The sequence below is a fragment of the Solanum tuberosum genome, unplaced genomic scaffold (assembly GCF_000226075.1).
Source record: "Solanum tuberosum cultivar DM 1-3 516 R44 unplaced genomic scaffold, SolTub_3.0 scf00069, whole genome shotgun sequence".
Taxonomy (NCBI): Eukaryota; Viridiplantae; Streptophyta; class Magnoliopsida; order Solanales; family Solanaceae; genus Solanum; species Solanum tuberosum.
Genome location: NW_006238995.1, coordinates 266056 through 278937, shown reverse-complemented (window position 1 = coordinate 278937; position 12882 = coordinate 266056). Strand labels below are relative to the sequence as shown.

The following is a 12882-nucleotide window of genomic DNA, read 5'->3' as shown; positions in this document are numbered from 1 at the left end:
CTTTTCTTTCGAATAATAGATTGGGCAAAATCAGTAAAGAAAAAAAAAATCACTAGCTGCTATTGGCCTACAAGCCTTAGAAAATATGGTCTGTTTGGTAATGCTGTAAAGTTTGAATAAGTTAGTATTTTTTTTTTCAAAACTCTAAAAAGAAAATGGAAATAAGAAATAATAATTAAAAAAAAAGTAAAATGGTTGACAATTGGGCACACTCTTCTACTATAAATATGGGAAGAATTAAGAACCATATTCCACATTAAGCAGTGCTAAGCAACAAACTTAGACAATATCTTTTCTTCTTAATTTCCTCCTTTTTACTTCTAATAATTTCTTTGTCATGGCTAACATATCTTTTTTACTAGTTCTAATTATAGTCCCTTTTGTTCTAATTGGAATGAGCTCAGCTCAATTGACTTCCAATTTCTACAATTCATCATGCCCAAATGTTCTCTCCATAATCAAAACAGTTGTGAATTCTGCTATCGCTACGGAGTCTCGTATGGGGGCTTCCTTGCTTCGTCTTCATTTTCACGATTGCTTTGTTAATGCAAGTTACCTTACTTTATTTTTCATACTCTGTCTCAATTTTAGCAGTATTTTCGATTTTTTAAAGTCAAACAAGTATTAATTAGTATTGAATATGTAGGGTTGCGATGCATCTGTGCTATTGGATGATACATCAAGTTTCACCGGAGAGAAAACTGCTAATCCAAATAGTGGATCCATAAGAGGATTCGATGTGATTGATACTATTAAAACTCAAGTCGAATCATCATGTGCCGGTATCGTTTCTTGTGCTGATATTTTAGCTGTCGCAGCTAGAGACTCTGTTGTTAAAGTAAGTTAACAATTAAAATAACTCTTTCTTTTATGTTTATTAATTTAACTTAACAGGAATCTATGAGAAAAAAAAAATTGGTTTTCATAAGCTATAAGCACATGTGACATGCCTTACAATAGAATAATTGTAAGTTTGTAACGAACATCCCATATGTAGTTGATGGATTTTTCAAGGAAGTTATTATAAGCATGTGCACATATATTTTTTAACTAATAAACTTGTTGGTTAGGAAAAGGAAAAGAAAGCAAGTTGACCTTTATAAAAAACAGGACATTAGTCAAAGTTTTGATATATATAGAAATTATATATTATATTGTATTAGTTGTTGAAACTAATTATATTATATTGTTTATGATTTATTAGCTTGGTGGACGTAGTTGGACTGTATTACTTGGAAGAAGAGACTCAACAACTGCAAGTTTGAGTACCGCAAATAGTGACATTCCTGCACCAACTTTGAATCTTAGCGGTCTTATTTCTTCCTTTTCTAACAAAGGTTTCAATTCCAGAGAAATGGTTGCTCTCTCAGGTTTATTTTTACATAAAAATACATCAAACATTATTTTTTTTATCAATTCACGAGACTCATAGAAAATACGCTAAATCAAAATATCTTTGAATTTTGCAGGTTCTCACACAATAGGTCAAGCAAGGTGCACTACTTTTCGCGATCGTCTCTACAACGAAACTGATATAAATGCTACATTTGCAACATCACTTAAATCAAACTGTCCACAAAGTGGAAGTGATAATAATATCTCTCCATTAGACACCACAAGTCCAACCACATTTGACAATATTTACTATAAGAATTTGCGAATTCAAAAGGGTCTTCTTCATTCTGACCAACAACTCTCTAGTGGAGGCTCAACAGACTCTATAGTTAACACTTATAGCTCCAATTCAGCCACTTTCTTCACTGATTTTGCGAATGCCATGGTGAAAATGGGTAATCTTAGCCCACTTACTGGCACAAATGGTCAAATCCGCAAAAATTGCAGAAAGACCAATTAAGGTTTCGCACAAAAATGAGATTCTAAAATGTAATCTCGAAATTTCAAGTGTTGCTTATGTGTTTTTTTTTGTTTTTATCGAACTTTGACGTTCTATGTGGTTAATTTGGAGGTAAAGGTGGCAAAGTTCCCCCCTTCAATGTGTAACTTTCCAACGGTTGAAATAAGATAATTAGTGGTTTAATATATTGAATTTGTTGACTTGATAAGACTTTATTTTATTAGGAGTGTTTCTTATATGTTTTCGTTTTTATTTTATCGCATAGACTTTGATGTACTATGTATGTTTTAAATTTGGAGGAAACTACCTTTTGGAGATGTTTGTCAATCATCAAAGTTAATTTCAGCTCTTCTCAATAAATTCTTCCATTTTGATAATGACAAATTTATGTGCATCTTCTAAGAATCAACTTCGATCATCGATAATGACTTTGTAACATTTTAGATTTTGCATATAAGTTTAGGGACTCACCGTCTACTCGTTGTAATCCTATAAATAGCTAAATACAATAACCTTGAAAAAGTCTTAAAGTACATTTAACCTTCAATTAAATAGCTTGGGCGACTTTAGTCCTTGCAAAACTAGTAGAAGCTAACGACAATATGAAAAATTTAATAGATATATTATTTAAAATATTTATGAAGTTTTTTTCAAGTGTTGTTAGCTTCTGATAGTTAAAGAATCAAAGTGCACAAGTTATTTGATTAACAATTAAATGTGCTTAATCAAATAATATAAAGACTGTGAATGAAATAAGATGATAATTCAAAGATCCAAATCATTTTTAAAAAAAAAATTAAATGTATACAGACTGTTGTAAATTCTAACTTTATGCATGATACTCCAAAAACATTTGTTTGATTCTTTTTTTTTTTTTTTTTAAATAGTGTCTCTATTTATAGGACACATTATTTTTATTTGCCCAACAATTATACATTAATATTTTGATAGAAATTAAAAATGTTGATTTTGACAAATATAATTGATTAGTACATACTTAAAAAGACTATTTTAAAATCTATCTTCAATTTAAAAAAATTTAAGAAGAAAAGCGCGCTTTTTCCCCATTCTGCTCCGGTCACTTTCCTCAACTCCTATCGCCGGTAAAGCCAAGGTATTTGATCTTCTCCGGTTAACTTTATTTTGAACTTTATTCAACTAATTTCACAGATTTGTACAAATTTTCAGATTTGTGTAGCAATTTTATAGTTTCTCTCTGAAAAAATTGTTGTTGTTTTCTATATTTAAAAGCATAATTTGTGGTGGAATTACAGAAATTCGTTAAAATCCGTGACTGTATCGTGTTGTTGAAAGACTTTTTTTAGGTGTTTACTGCTATAATTTAAGAACTGAATGTTAATTTTTGTATGGATTTTTGGTGGAATGCTCTGAATTTTTTATGGTTTGTAATTTGAGGCTGTATATAAGAACCTTACCTATAGCATTTCCTTAGTTCTACTAAAGTTAAATGTTAAATGTGGTTTTTACCGTCTGTTCTGGCCTTGGTGGACTAAGTTACGTGGTACTGGTGGGAGGTGAAAGGTATATTAGTTGAGGTGCACGAAAGATATACGAACAATATGATTATAGAAAAAAAATGCCAAGAGCAATGTTAATTTTCTCTCATGACTTTGGCTGTATTGATTTGGAAAACAAGTGGTTTACTTGCATTTCTACTGTGTCTAGCATTGGTTGACCCAGAATTTCTTAGTCATGGGTTCTTATGTGTGTTTAATATAGAGTACAGAGTTGCTACTAATCACATAATGGGTGCTTGGTCAATCTATTTGCATATTAATACTAGTTTCATGTATATAAATATAGTGCACGTGTCAAAGACAAGCGCCCAATGCCCATTAGTCCCTAGTTTTTGAGGCTTGTCTTGATTTTAGATAGTAATGTTTGTTGTGTGACACTTAATAGCCCTGTAACAGCATAGTGGAAGTACTGGCTACATAAGGTTGGTCATGGATGAAGATGTGTAAAGCAGGAACTTAGACTATGATTGTTTTTAAGGAACTTTATTTTTTCTTTTCTCTTTTTTCCCCAAGAGTTGTTTGTCAGGGTAAGAGGGAAAGAGGGGAAAATGGACATCAAGGATGCGGGATCGTCACTTGATTCTTTGGTATCCTCATTCAACACTCGGATATCGGAGATTCAACAGCTTGTCGTAGCTCGAAACAGTAAATTATCTGCTCAACTTTTTGTTCTAAAGATTTTCAAAGCTACTTACTGCTGATGATCAATTTTTGTGCAATGTGAATAGTGTACCCTGCAAGCAGCGTTTCAGATTTGTCAGCTATTGACTCTGCATTGAAGGTGTTGGAGCTTCAGCTCCACAAAATAAAAATCCGGATGCGTGAAGAAACTGAAGCCATCCCCAAAGCCAAGGTATTTCTCTTTGTCTCTCTATAAGCCTGAGTCTGTATTGCCAATTTGATTTAAGCAAGGATTATCTTAGGCATGCTATCCATTTCCAAATCCAGAAAATTCAATACCTTGGAGGTGTTCCCCTTTCTATTATTATGGGGACTGTCAATTGATTTCTACTATTCGTTCTTTCTAAAAAAACAAAAAGTCAAAAATATGTTCTTGTCCTAGTTATGAATATCTAGAATCCAATTAGCACATTTTACGAAAATTCAAACATTTGATCCGTGTTTCATAAATCTTACTGTAGGGTTAATATATTTGTTATAGGGCCCACATTCCTCTGTGTTTATGGTCCAGCTTGTTTTTGAAAATCAAGTGTGGTATTGTTCTGCACTAGATCTAAACTGTAAACAAGTATTGTAGATGCAATAACTCATTGCTTCTTCGGCTGTATTTTTGGCTGCAGAAACTAATAGAAGCGTCACTGCGGCAGCAAAAGAAATTGCAAAATTTATCTTCTGTAGTTCCATCATATGTTCCTGATAGAGTGACTAAAACAACTGATGATGCTACTAAATGGTAACATTCTGTACTATGTAATGAAATATCTTTACTAACATGCGGTCCTTACTCCTTAAGAAGATTTGTTCTTTCTGACTATGAATTTGTTTTTATAGTTTAAATCTAGAGCCCATTGTTGAGGATAGTTTTGTTTCTCTGAAACTTGAGGAGCCTGCACCCAAGGTGACAAACTCTCCTTGATTCTCTAACTCTCTACATATCACATGATTTCTTCTGTCCTGAAAATGCAAGTCACGTCTTTTATCTCTGTAGTCTGTAGCTTGATAAATAGAGAAGTGTGGTATCAGATTTCTTAAAGGGTAAGATTCATACTTAATCCAGTCAAATAACAGGAAGGCCCTAAGTGGGATATCTGATTGCATAAAGGGTGTGATTCACTTTTTTTCTTCTTCTAATTAGCCAGAATAATGGAAAATCAATTCATTCTAGGACTGGGAATGTGCTTTACTCACTCAATGAGTTAATCGTTTCTAGGACCTTCCAATGAGGTCTGTGAGGGCAAAGAAAAGGAATCCCAAGTTGTCACAGATTATGCTCCTCAATTTTAATATAATAGTGATCAAAGGATGCAGTTTATCATTCTTCACCTAATATGAAAGACATTTACTGAATGATTCAGTTGTTCAATGGTCGGGTCAGCTTCAACCAAAATAGCCATGCTATGATCTCACCCTATATTTTGTTAATTTCAGGAGAAAAAAGGTCGCGTCTCCCCACCACTTTTCTACATTAGCTCCGATGAACTGAATTCTGTACCACCGTAAGTTCTTTCTAACTTCTCATAAGGTAGCACTTCTTTATACAGCAATGTGATTGCCAACACTCTAACCTCCTCCCAGAAAGAGAGACCATAAGTTTCCTGATGTTAGAGAGATGCCGATTTCTTTTACTGCTTATGCATCATAAAACTCTATCTCATATATTTGCTGACAATAAGAGATGCAAATTGCAGGTATATGAAACAGCGGATCACTTTGGAAAAGGTCAATGCAGCAATAAATGACATGGCTACTTATGCTGAAGCAACTTCCCAGCTTCTCACAGCCCCTCGTAAAAAGGTTGCATTTTTGTCAAATCTGGTTACAAATTTTACTTGAAACTTGATATCACCCCAGTGCTGATTACCTATTTTTTTTTCCTTCTGAAGCTCAAAGAAAATCTTGTGGAGAGAGCAATGGTAAGTGAACTGAATCTTGCCTATTTGATTCAACTTTCTCTTAACTAAATTTGATACCACATATCCAGTAGAGATTGGACCTTTGTCCTTTTAAATTAAATCTGCAGATTTAAGCCTCAAAAAGTCAGGATAGATTCCACTCTCAGTTAGTACGTACCTTTTTTTTAAGCAAGAACTCTTAATCGTTCGTATCCCTCACTAGTTTGTAGTTCTATTTTCAACTAGAGATGTGATTTCTTCCACAAAATATCCATAAATCATATATTGAAAGATGGACCCTTCTTTTTTGGGATATCTCCACTTGCCAAATTTGTCCATATTATTTGCAAAATTCTAAGGCTATCCTTACCTATCAAATTATCAATTTATAATATAGAGCTGGTTCTTTGAGCATTCTGATCTGGATAGGGTTCACTTTCTTTTGGTCTCTATCGTTACATAAGGAATAACTTTTGAAAAGAGGGTGTAAGCATTCTTTTTTTTTTTTTTTTTTGAAATTGGTAACTTTGGAGAGTGTAAGCATTCTATTAACCTAATTCCCACAGTTGTATGGATTTCCTTGCAAGGACACCTCTTGTATCCTGAGGCAGCTTAGGGATGAAGTTAGTGATATAATTTGTATGTGACATCCATTTAGGAATTATTTGCATCTAATTGTGATAAAAAATGTATGTGGCACCCTTGGGATTGGTACAAATAATCCAAGTCTTGAGGCCTAACTACTGTAGGGACGAGGTGTCTTAGTCTCAATCTTGTCTTAAGACCATCATGTATTCCTGTCTATGCCAAGTTTAGCTTCCTCTGATTTGCTTGATTAATTGTTCTATACACTTGCCTGCAAGACATAATTTAAAGGGCTCCCTTCAGCTTTATATCCTTCATGGAATCTTCCTTTGTACTTTCGCGCATGATGTGTTATTGAAATATTAGCTACTTGTGGGCTATATTTGATCAGTCTGGCTTATTGTATATTGTGCTCCTTGTGATACATTCCTGTCAGGAAGTGAAACATTTGTTGATTAAATTTGACGTGTTTAAACAGCATAAAGCTACTCATGTTTTTCAGGAATTAAGAGATATTGCAGCAACAGAAACAGTTAAAGGAAAGCATTTCTTTCTTGAAACTGACATCAGAGGGCCTTCACTGAAACTTGACAATACAGGAAAAGCAATACTAACTGTGAGTTGTTCTTTATGTGAAGACAAAAATACATGTTTACTAATGACTGTAACTTGAAAAAAAAAATTGTACTTTGTAGTTTACACAACTTAGTGAAACTTAAGTGTATTTGAATTTTGACTCGCATCATTTTTCCTTCTCAATTTAAGTTTTTATTCAGTTACATTTACATGTCAGGGTACAATGCCTGCACCTTGACATGTAAAGGTTTTCATCAATTAGTCGATCTCTTAACACTTTTTTCTATTTCAAGTATTCTTTTGCTACTTCACATTTGACAGAATGGATGTAGGATTGCTTTGAAAATCTTTTGCTGATTCATGCTTCAAAAGATAATCTCGAACAATAGATTTTTTTCTATTGTCATCTTTTTATGTTCTGAAAAACTTGATGTAACTACTTTTAGTGGATTCATGCTGGTTTGATTCATTCTCTTGGCAATGCCTTCCATGCCTTAGAAGTTAGAACTATAGCAGCTTCGCGTTGAAACGTGACCACCAATCTTAAACCCCTCTCTCTGTCAAAATCTAATACGAGCAGCTCAAGTAACTACGCTATTAGCATTTAGCACCTCTACTTTCCTTCTCAAATCATTTATCCTGCACCAACTGTACATGCTTGAGGCTCAAAAACTAATTACTCAATATCATCTTCATGCTTCTTGACGCTAATGTAATTTGTCATTGGCAGCTCCTCCGACACCTTGGTCGTATAAGTGAAACTCGAATTGGTCATCACCGTGTGATCCTTCTGTTGAGGCCTCACTGAATTGCTAGCGACCCTCAGGTAGTTTTTTAAACAACTTCATGTGAACTTTTTTAGCATATTACCATTGCCTGGCAACATTCAAGCTCTCCTCAAGTACAGACACCTATCAGAGGAACCTTATGCTCTTTACAGTAAAAAATTGTATGAGATTATTGAACTATTAATGCAGAGTTCATATTAATGGATTAAATGTTAGTGGCAGTGGTTATTGTTGATTTGAGTCTCTTTTTTGGTTGTCAGGCCTCGAGATAACCTTTAGGGGTCGTTTGGTTTGAAAACAAGTTATGCAGGAATTAGTCATGTGAAGGTTTGTTTTGCATGGATTTTATAATGCAGAGATTATTTCTTGTTGAATATTTAGTTTTATGTATTGCATATAGGTGCATGCGGTATAATCTAATTTGTTTGTTTAGTCTTTTACCAAAATTAACGATCTCGTATGAATTTGAACTATTTTATGATTTTGCAAAGAAATGAATAAATTAGGGTATTAATCGTTAAAGACAAAAGGATAAGGTGTAGATTAAAAAAGATGTATATATTAACCCCTTTTTGCTTTATGATCCATTATTATATAGCAAATATATTTGGAAGATCACCCCGAAATGTAGTGGAATGAATGAAATATTCCATTCTTCATTAGATATCTTGAATTCAAGTCCCGAAAATGGAGAAATATCTAATCAGAAACCAGATGATTATTATACAAATAAACCAAAAAGTACTTGGAAGAATTACAATAATTAATGTAGTAAAATATAAAAGGAATAGATATGATATTACCTAAGTATCAGAAATTACAAATTTGACTATAATTGTGAGTGCCACCCCAAATAGGCCCTACAGAGCACGATCCGGATTTAGTTAAAGCTTCAATATGGACTCCATACACCGAGTTGGAAAAAAAATAATCAAATTTTTAGAAGTTCCACAAATCCTTGTAGCCACTCCACCCAACCTGACCAACAAATTTATAAATACTCCAATACATTTCAGTTAGGCCAGCATCAATTGGTGGTATTTCCACTCGAGCTGCTAACCAATCAATGCACTCTATCTGCCAACAAATTTATGTCATTCTTAATTTCACGTATGGTCACTGAATAATATTCAGCATAATCATAAAATTATTTTGTCACGTTGAAATCATAGGGTACTTGTATCTACTAATGTTTACTTATATCGTCACAAATTCCAATATTAGCCTCAAAGATAGTTATAGGAAAAACCTCGGTAGGGTGAAGACGATGTGTGTGGCGTTTTGGGATGCTGGCTTCCTCAAGTTGCCTGTTATGATCCTCAACATCTCCTCCTCTGTTGGTAAAAGCACTTTTCCAGACAAAATTTGTGCAATCCATTTGGCTTGTAATTCAAACATGAGAAACACAATTGCCTGAAAAATCTACATTTGTCATGTCCTAGCAACACCTTAAATTATTCAAGAGCATATAATACAATGTTAAAGAGATTAAAAAATCACTTTTGTCAGGCCAAATAAAACCACTCATTTGGTTGGGAACAAGTTATCCTAGGATAAGTTATTTCACTGTGTATATGAGATAACTTATTTCATCACTAAGGCATAAATGGTGGGATAAATAATTTCCTGCCTAATCATTAAGAGTAACCACTTCGGAAAAGGGATGGGAATTTGATCTCTTTATATGGACTTGGACAATCTTCTCCTCATAAACTAGCTTTTGGGATTGAGTTAGGCTCAAGATCCATCTATACATGGTATCAGAGTCAGGCCCATCGCCCTCATATCATAGTATCCACGCTCCAGTAAACGATATCATAGTGTCCACGCGCTAGTTAACGAGGTCTCGGTGTGCGGGGGAGTGCTAAGAGTTCTCACATGATATCATAGTGTCCACGCGCTAGTTAACGAAGTCTGGGTGTGTGGGGAGTGTTAAGAGCTCTCACATCGGAAAGGGATGGGAATTTGGTCTACACTATTACCTCCAACCAAACGCAGAATAAAATAATCCTGATATTATTATACCTTTATACCTCACACCAAACGACTAACAAAAATGAGAATATATGGACTTGAACAATGGACAATCCTCCCTTGTTTTTGGGGTTGAGTTAGGCCCAAGATCCATCTTTACACTAATACCTCCAATCAAACGCAGAATAAAATAACCTTGATATTATTATACCTTATACCTCACACCAAACGACCAACACAGAGAATATGATGTTTGTCATACAAATGTAGCTGACCTGATAAGGTATACCAACAAAGGAGAGGCACGGAGAAAGCTTTGGAGGAAAGACGTGTTTGTATAGTGGTCCAACAGCACGGCTCTCATCATCTACACTTACTATTCCATTGGTTTCAAGAAATGGGAAATCATACTTGTATCTGTGCAAGAAAAAAATAACATTAATTTTGCGTGTTTGACCATGTTTCATTGTGAAATTTGAAAAATGTAGTTTTTTTTTTCAAAATGAAAAATGATATTTGAAAAATAAGTGTTTCATCAATGAAATACAACAAGAAAGAATTGAGATTTGAACTAAACCCTGTACAGTGGAGAATGATATCAGCATGAATAGATGATCCATCTATGAAAATCACTTCACCATTTTCATCAACATGATCAATCTGCAAAAAAAAGTTCCATATTAGCTCCTAGCACATTTGGATAGGTCAATTGACTCGACTCATTTTAATCCGTCTAAATTCAACATTTGACACCCCTATTATCTTCCCATGCATAGTCAACAACATTTAAACAATTATTACCTTTAATTGGCTCCATAGATTTGCATAATTTTCCAATTTTGAAACTTCAATTTCAGAAGATCTTGTTGTGAGATGAACTTGCTTGGCAACAGTAGCAATATCTCTGGAAATATCATGTCCACTTGGTCCATCTCCAATTACAACTACAATCTGAATACAAATCAGTTAACAAGAAATATTATGAAGCACAGAATTATGTATGAAACTTTAAGAACTAAAAATGGAAAGAAAAAAAAAAAGAGTATAAAGGTCTTGCCTGATCCTTAAATGGCTCAGGAACTCGATAATTGTGGCTATGTATTTGTTTTCCAGGCCAATTGTTTATACCTTTGGATATTAACTAACAAGAATTAGTTCAAAAGACAACCAATAACTCCCATTACTTTCACCATATTGAGAGTGCAACAAGGTAAAATTGTTTTTTGTTAACTTTTTTTTTCCCTGACAATCATGGTGTCTAGATCAATTTGTGCACACCTGATAAATTTCACGAATACCTATTAATTTGCATCAGCATAAATACCAAATTTCTGTCTTCCCAAACATGATTTGAACTTGAAACCTCATGTTTTTATTTAACTCTTGCCATCCTAATATGTTTTCACTATTTTTGTTTTCATGAAGGTGGTACTGGGCGGGTACCTATTACGTCCTGCAATAATAACTTTACTAAACAAAACAAGGTGTTCCTCTTCTCACTTTCTATCACATGGAGTTATTATTTCTATTAAATATATAAAAAAAAGACGATTGAACATTCCATACATAAATTGTGGATAAATCAATATTGAAAAATAGACAAAAGTTTGGGAAGAACCAAATGTGTACCAATATTACAAACATGAGGGACTATAACTGCTCCATGTGAAAACTCAAGAACGACTTTGAGTTTTAACTCAAAACTGATGGACTATTTTAGACTTTTTCTTGATATCTTTGTGTTAAAAGTTGGTGAAACCAAAATTTGTGGACCAAAACTTTTTTTTTCATTTCTAACACATTTGAGTTGATAATCTGTTGAAAATTGTTTTTTATCTTTTCAAAGTAAGGGTAAGGTTGAACGCACCAACTTCCCCAAATCATGAGATTACACTAACACTTTGTTTGAATGATTGAGGCATTGTTTCATAATGTATTATATTATATCGTATTGTATTATATTGTTTTAAAGAATACAGTGAGTGTGTGGATAGATTGTATCGTAACGTAGATCTGCGAGATATGGATATGAAACTGGATATGCTCGAACCGGACCGCATCTCGATTTGCACATGGATAATCTGTTGTATTACCCTAAAGAGTCATACTCATATCCAGGACATTTTGTCCTTGAAAGAGTGTCATCAGTCTAGCTCGTCATGACTCGATCATGACCTTAGGCGGAATTGGTCTCATCCCTTATATGAATGATAAATGTAAAGTTATTGTCCTTTCATTTCTACTATTTGTCAAAACAAAAAAATAGATTACTTACCTGGAATATTTGCAATTCTGGGTGTTGTCAGGGGCGGACCCACGTGGTATCAAGAGGGTTTACCCAAACTCCCTTGGCAAAAAACTACACGGTATATGTAAGGTAAATTTTTTGTATTTCTGTAGATATATATATTTTGAACCTCCTCAATAACAAAGAGAAACTGATGGCGCAGAGGCAAGTACCCCTGAAATTAAGTTGTACATCACTAGATCGGCTCCCAATGATAGCATTTTATTTTCTTCTTTTTTTTTTTTTTTTAATTTTCAGTTCTATTTTTCAAGTTTTTTGTAGTTTTTTTTTTTACTTTAAAAAATGTGTTGAAAGTTTGGTTTTAAACCCAAAAGAATTCAAGGTTTCCATTTCTGAAGGCTTATTTATACGTTTATACTTTCATTTTTTGAATTCCTGAACAAAAATCCTGGGTCCGTCACTGGGTGTTGTATTGTGACTAGGGGTGTTCACGGGTTGGTTTGGATCGGTTATTGGTCAAAACCAAAACCAAACCAACTTAATCGGTTTTAAAATTATCAAAACCAAACCAAACCAAATATAATATACATTTATCGGTTTGATTATTATCGGTTTCGATTTGGTTTGGTTCGGTTATTCGGTTATTAACCATATACAAAAATAAAAGAAACAATTCAATTAAAATGTGAAAAAAGTGACAACAATCCATTCAAAACGAAAAATAGTTAGAATGACTTAAATTACT

At 33.7% G+C, this 12882-nt stretch overlaps 2 protein-coding genes and 1 pseudogene across 3 annotated transcripts; 2 read left to right on the top strand and 1 right to left on the bottom strand.

Annotated features, from left to right (window-relative positions):
- Nucleotides 1-274: 274 nt before the first annotated feature.
- LOC102590852 (cationic peroxidase 1-like) lies at nt 275-2046 on the top strand. Its single transcript, XM_006345459.2, has 4 exons — nt 275-547; nt 647-838; nt 1205-1370; nt 1470-2046. Exons 1-4 carry the CDS (start codon nt 338-340, stop codon nt 1853-1855), a joined length of 954 nt encoding a protein of 317 aa, XP_006345521.1. The 5' UTR covers nt 275-337; the 3' UTR covers nt 1856-2046.
- Nucleotides 2047-2865: 819 nt separating this feature from the next.
- On the top strand, nt 2866-8291 carry LOC102590502 (spindle and kinetochore-associated protein 1 homolog). Of its 2 annotated transcripts, XM_015307904.1 has the most exons (11): nt 2866-2969; nt 3907-4038; nt 4122-4246; nt 4695-4807; nt 4906-4972; nt 5503-5570; nt 5763-5868; nt 5958-5987; nt 7054-7167; nt 7858-7953; nt 8176-8291. In XM_015307904.1, the coding sequence occupies exons 2-10, from the start codon at nt 3942-3944 to the stop codon at nt 7933-7935; spliced, it is 798 nt and encodes a 265-aa protein (XP_015163390.1). In that variant the 5' UTR covers nt 2866-2969; nt 3907-3941; the 3' UTR covers nt 7936-7953; nt 8176-8291. The 2 variants fall into 2 exon arrangements, with proteins under 2 accessions (XP_015163390.1, XP_006345520.1); XM_006345458.2 differs by having other exon boundaries at nt 7858-8291.
- Nucleotides 8292-9080: 789 nt separating this feature from the next.
- Nucleotides 9081-12882, bottom strand: part of LOC102592996 (flavin-containing monooxygenase FMO GS-OX5-like) — a 4833-nt pseudogene continuing 1031 nt past the window's right edge.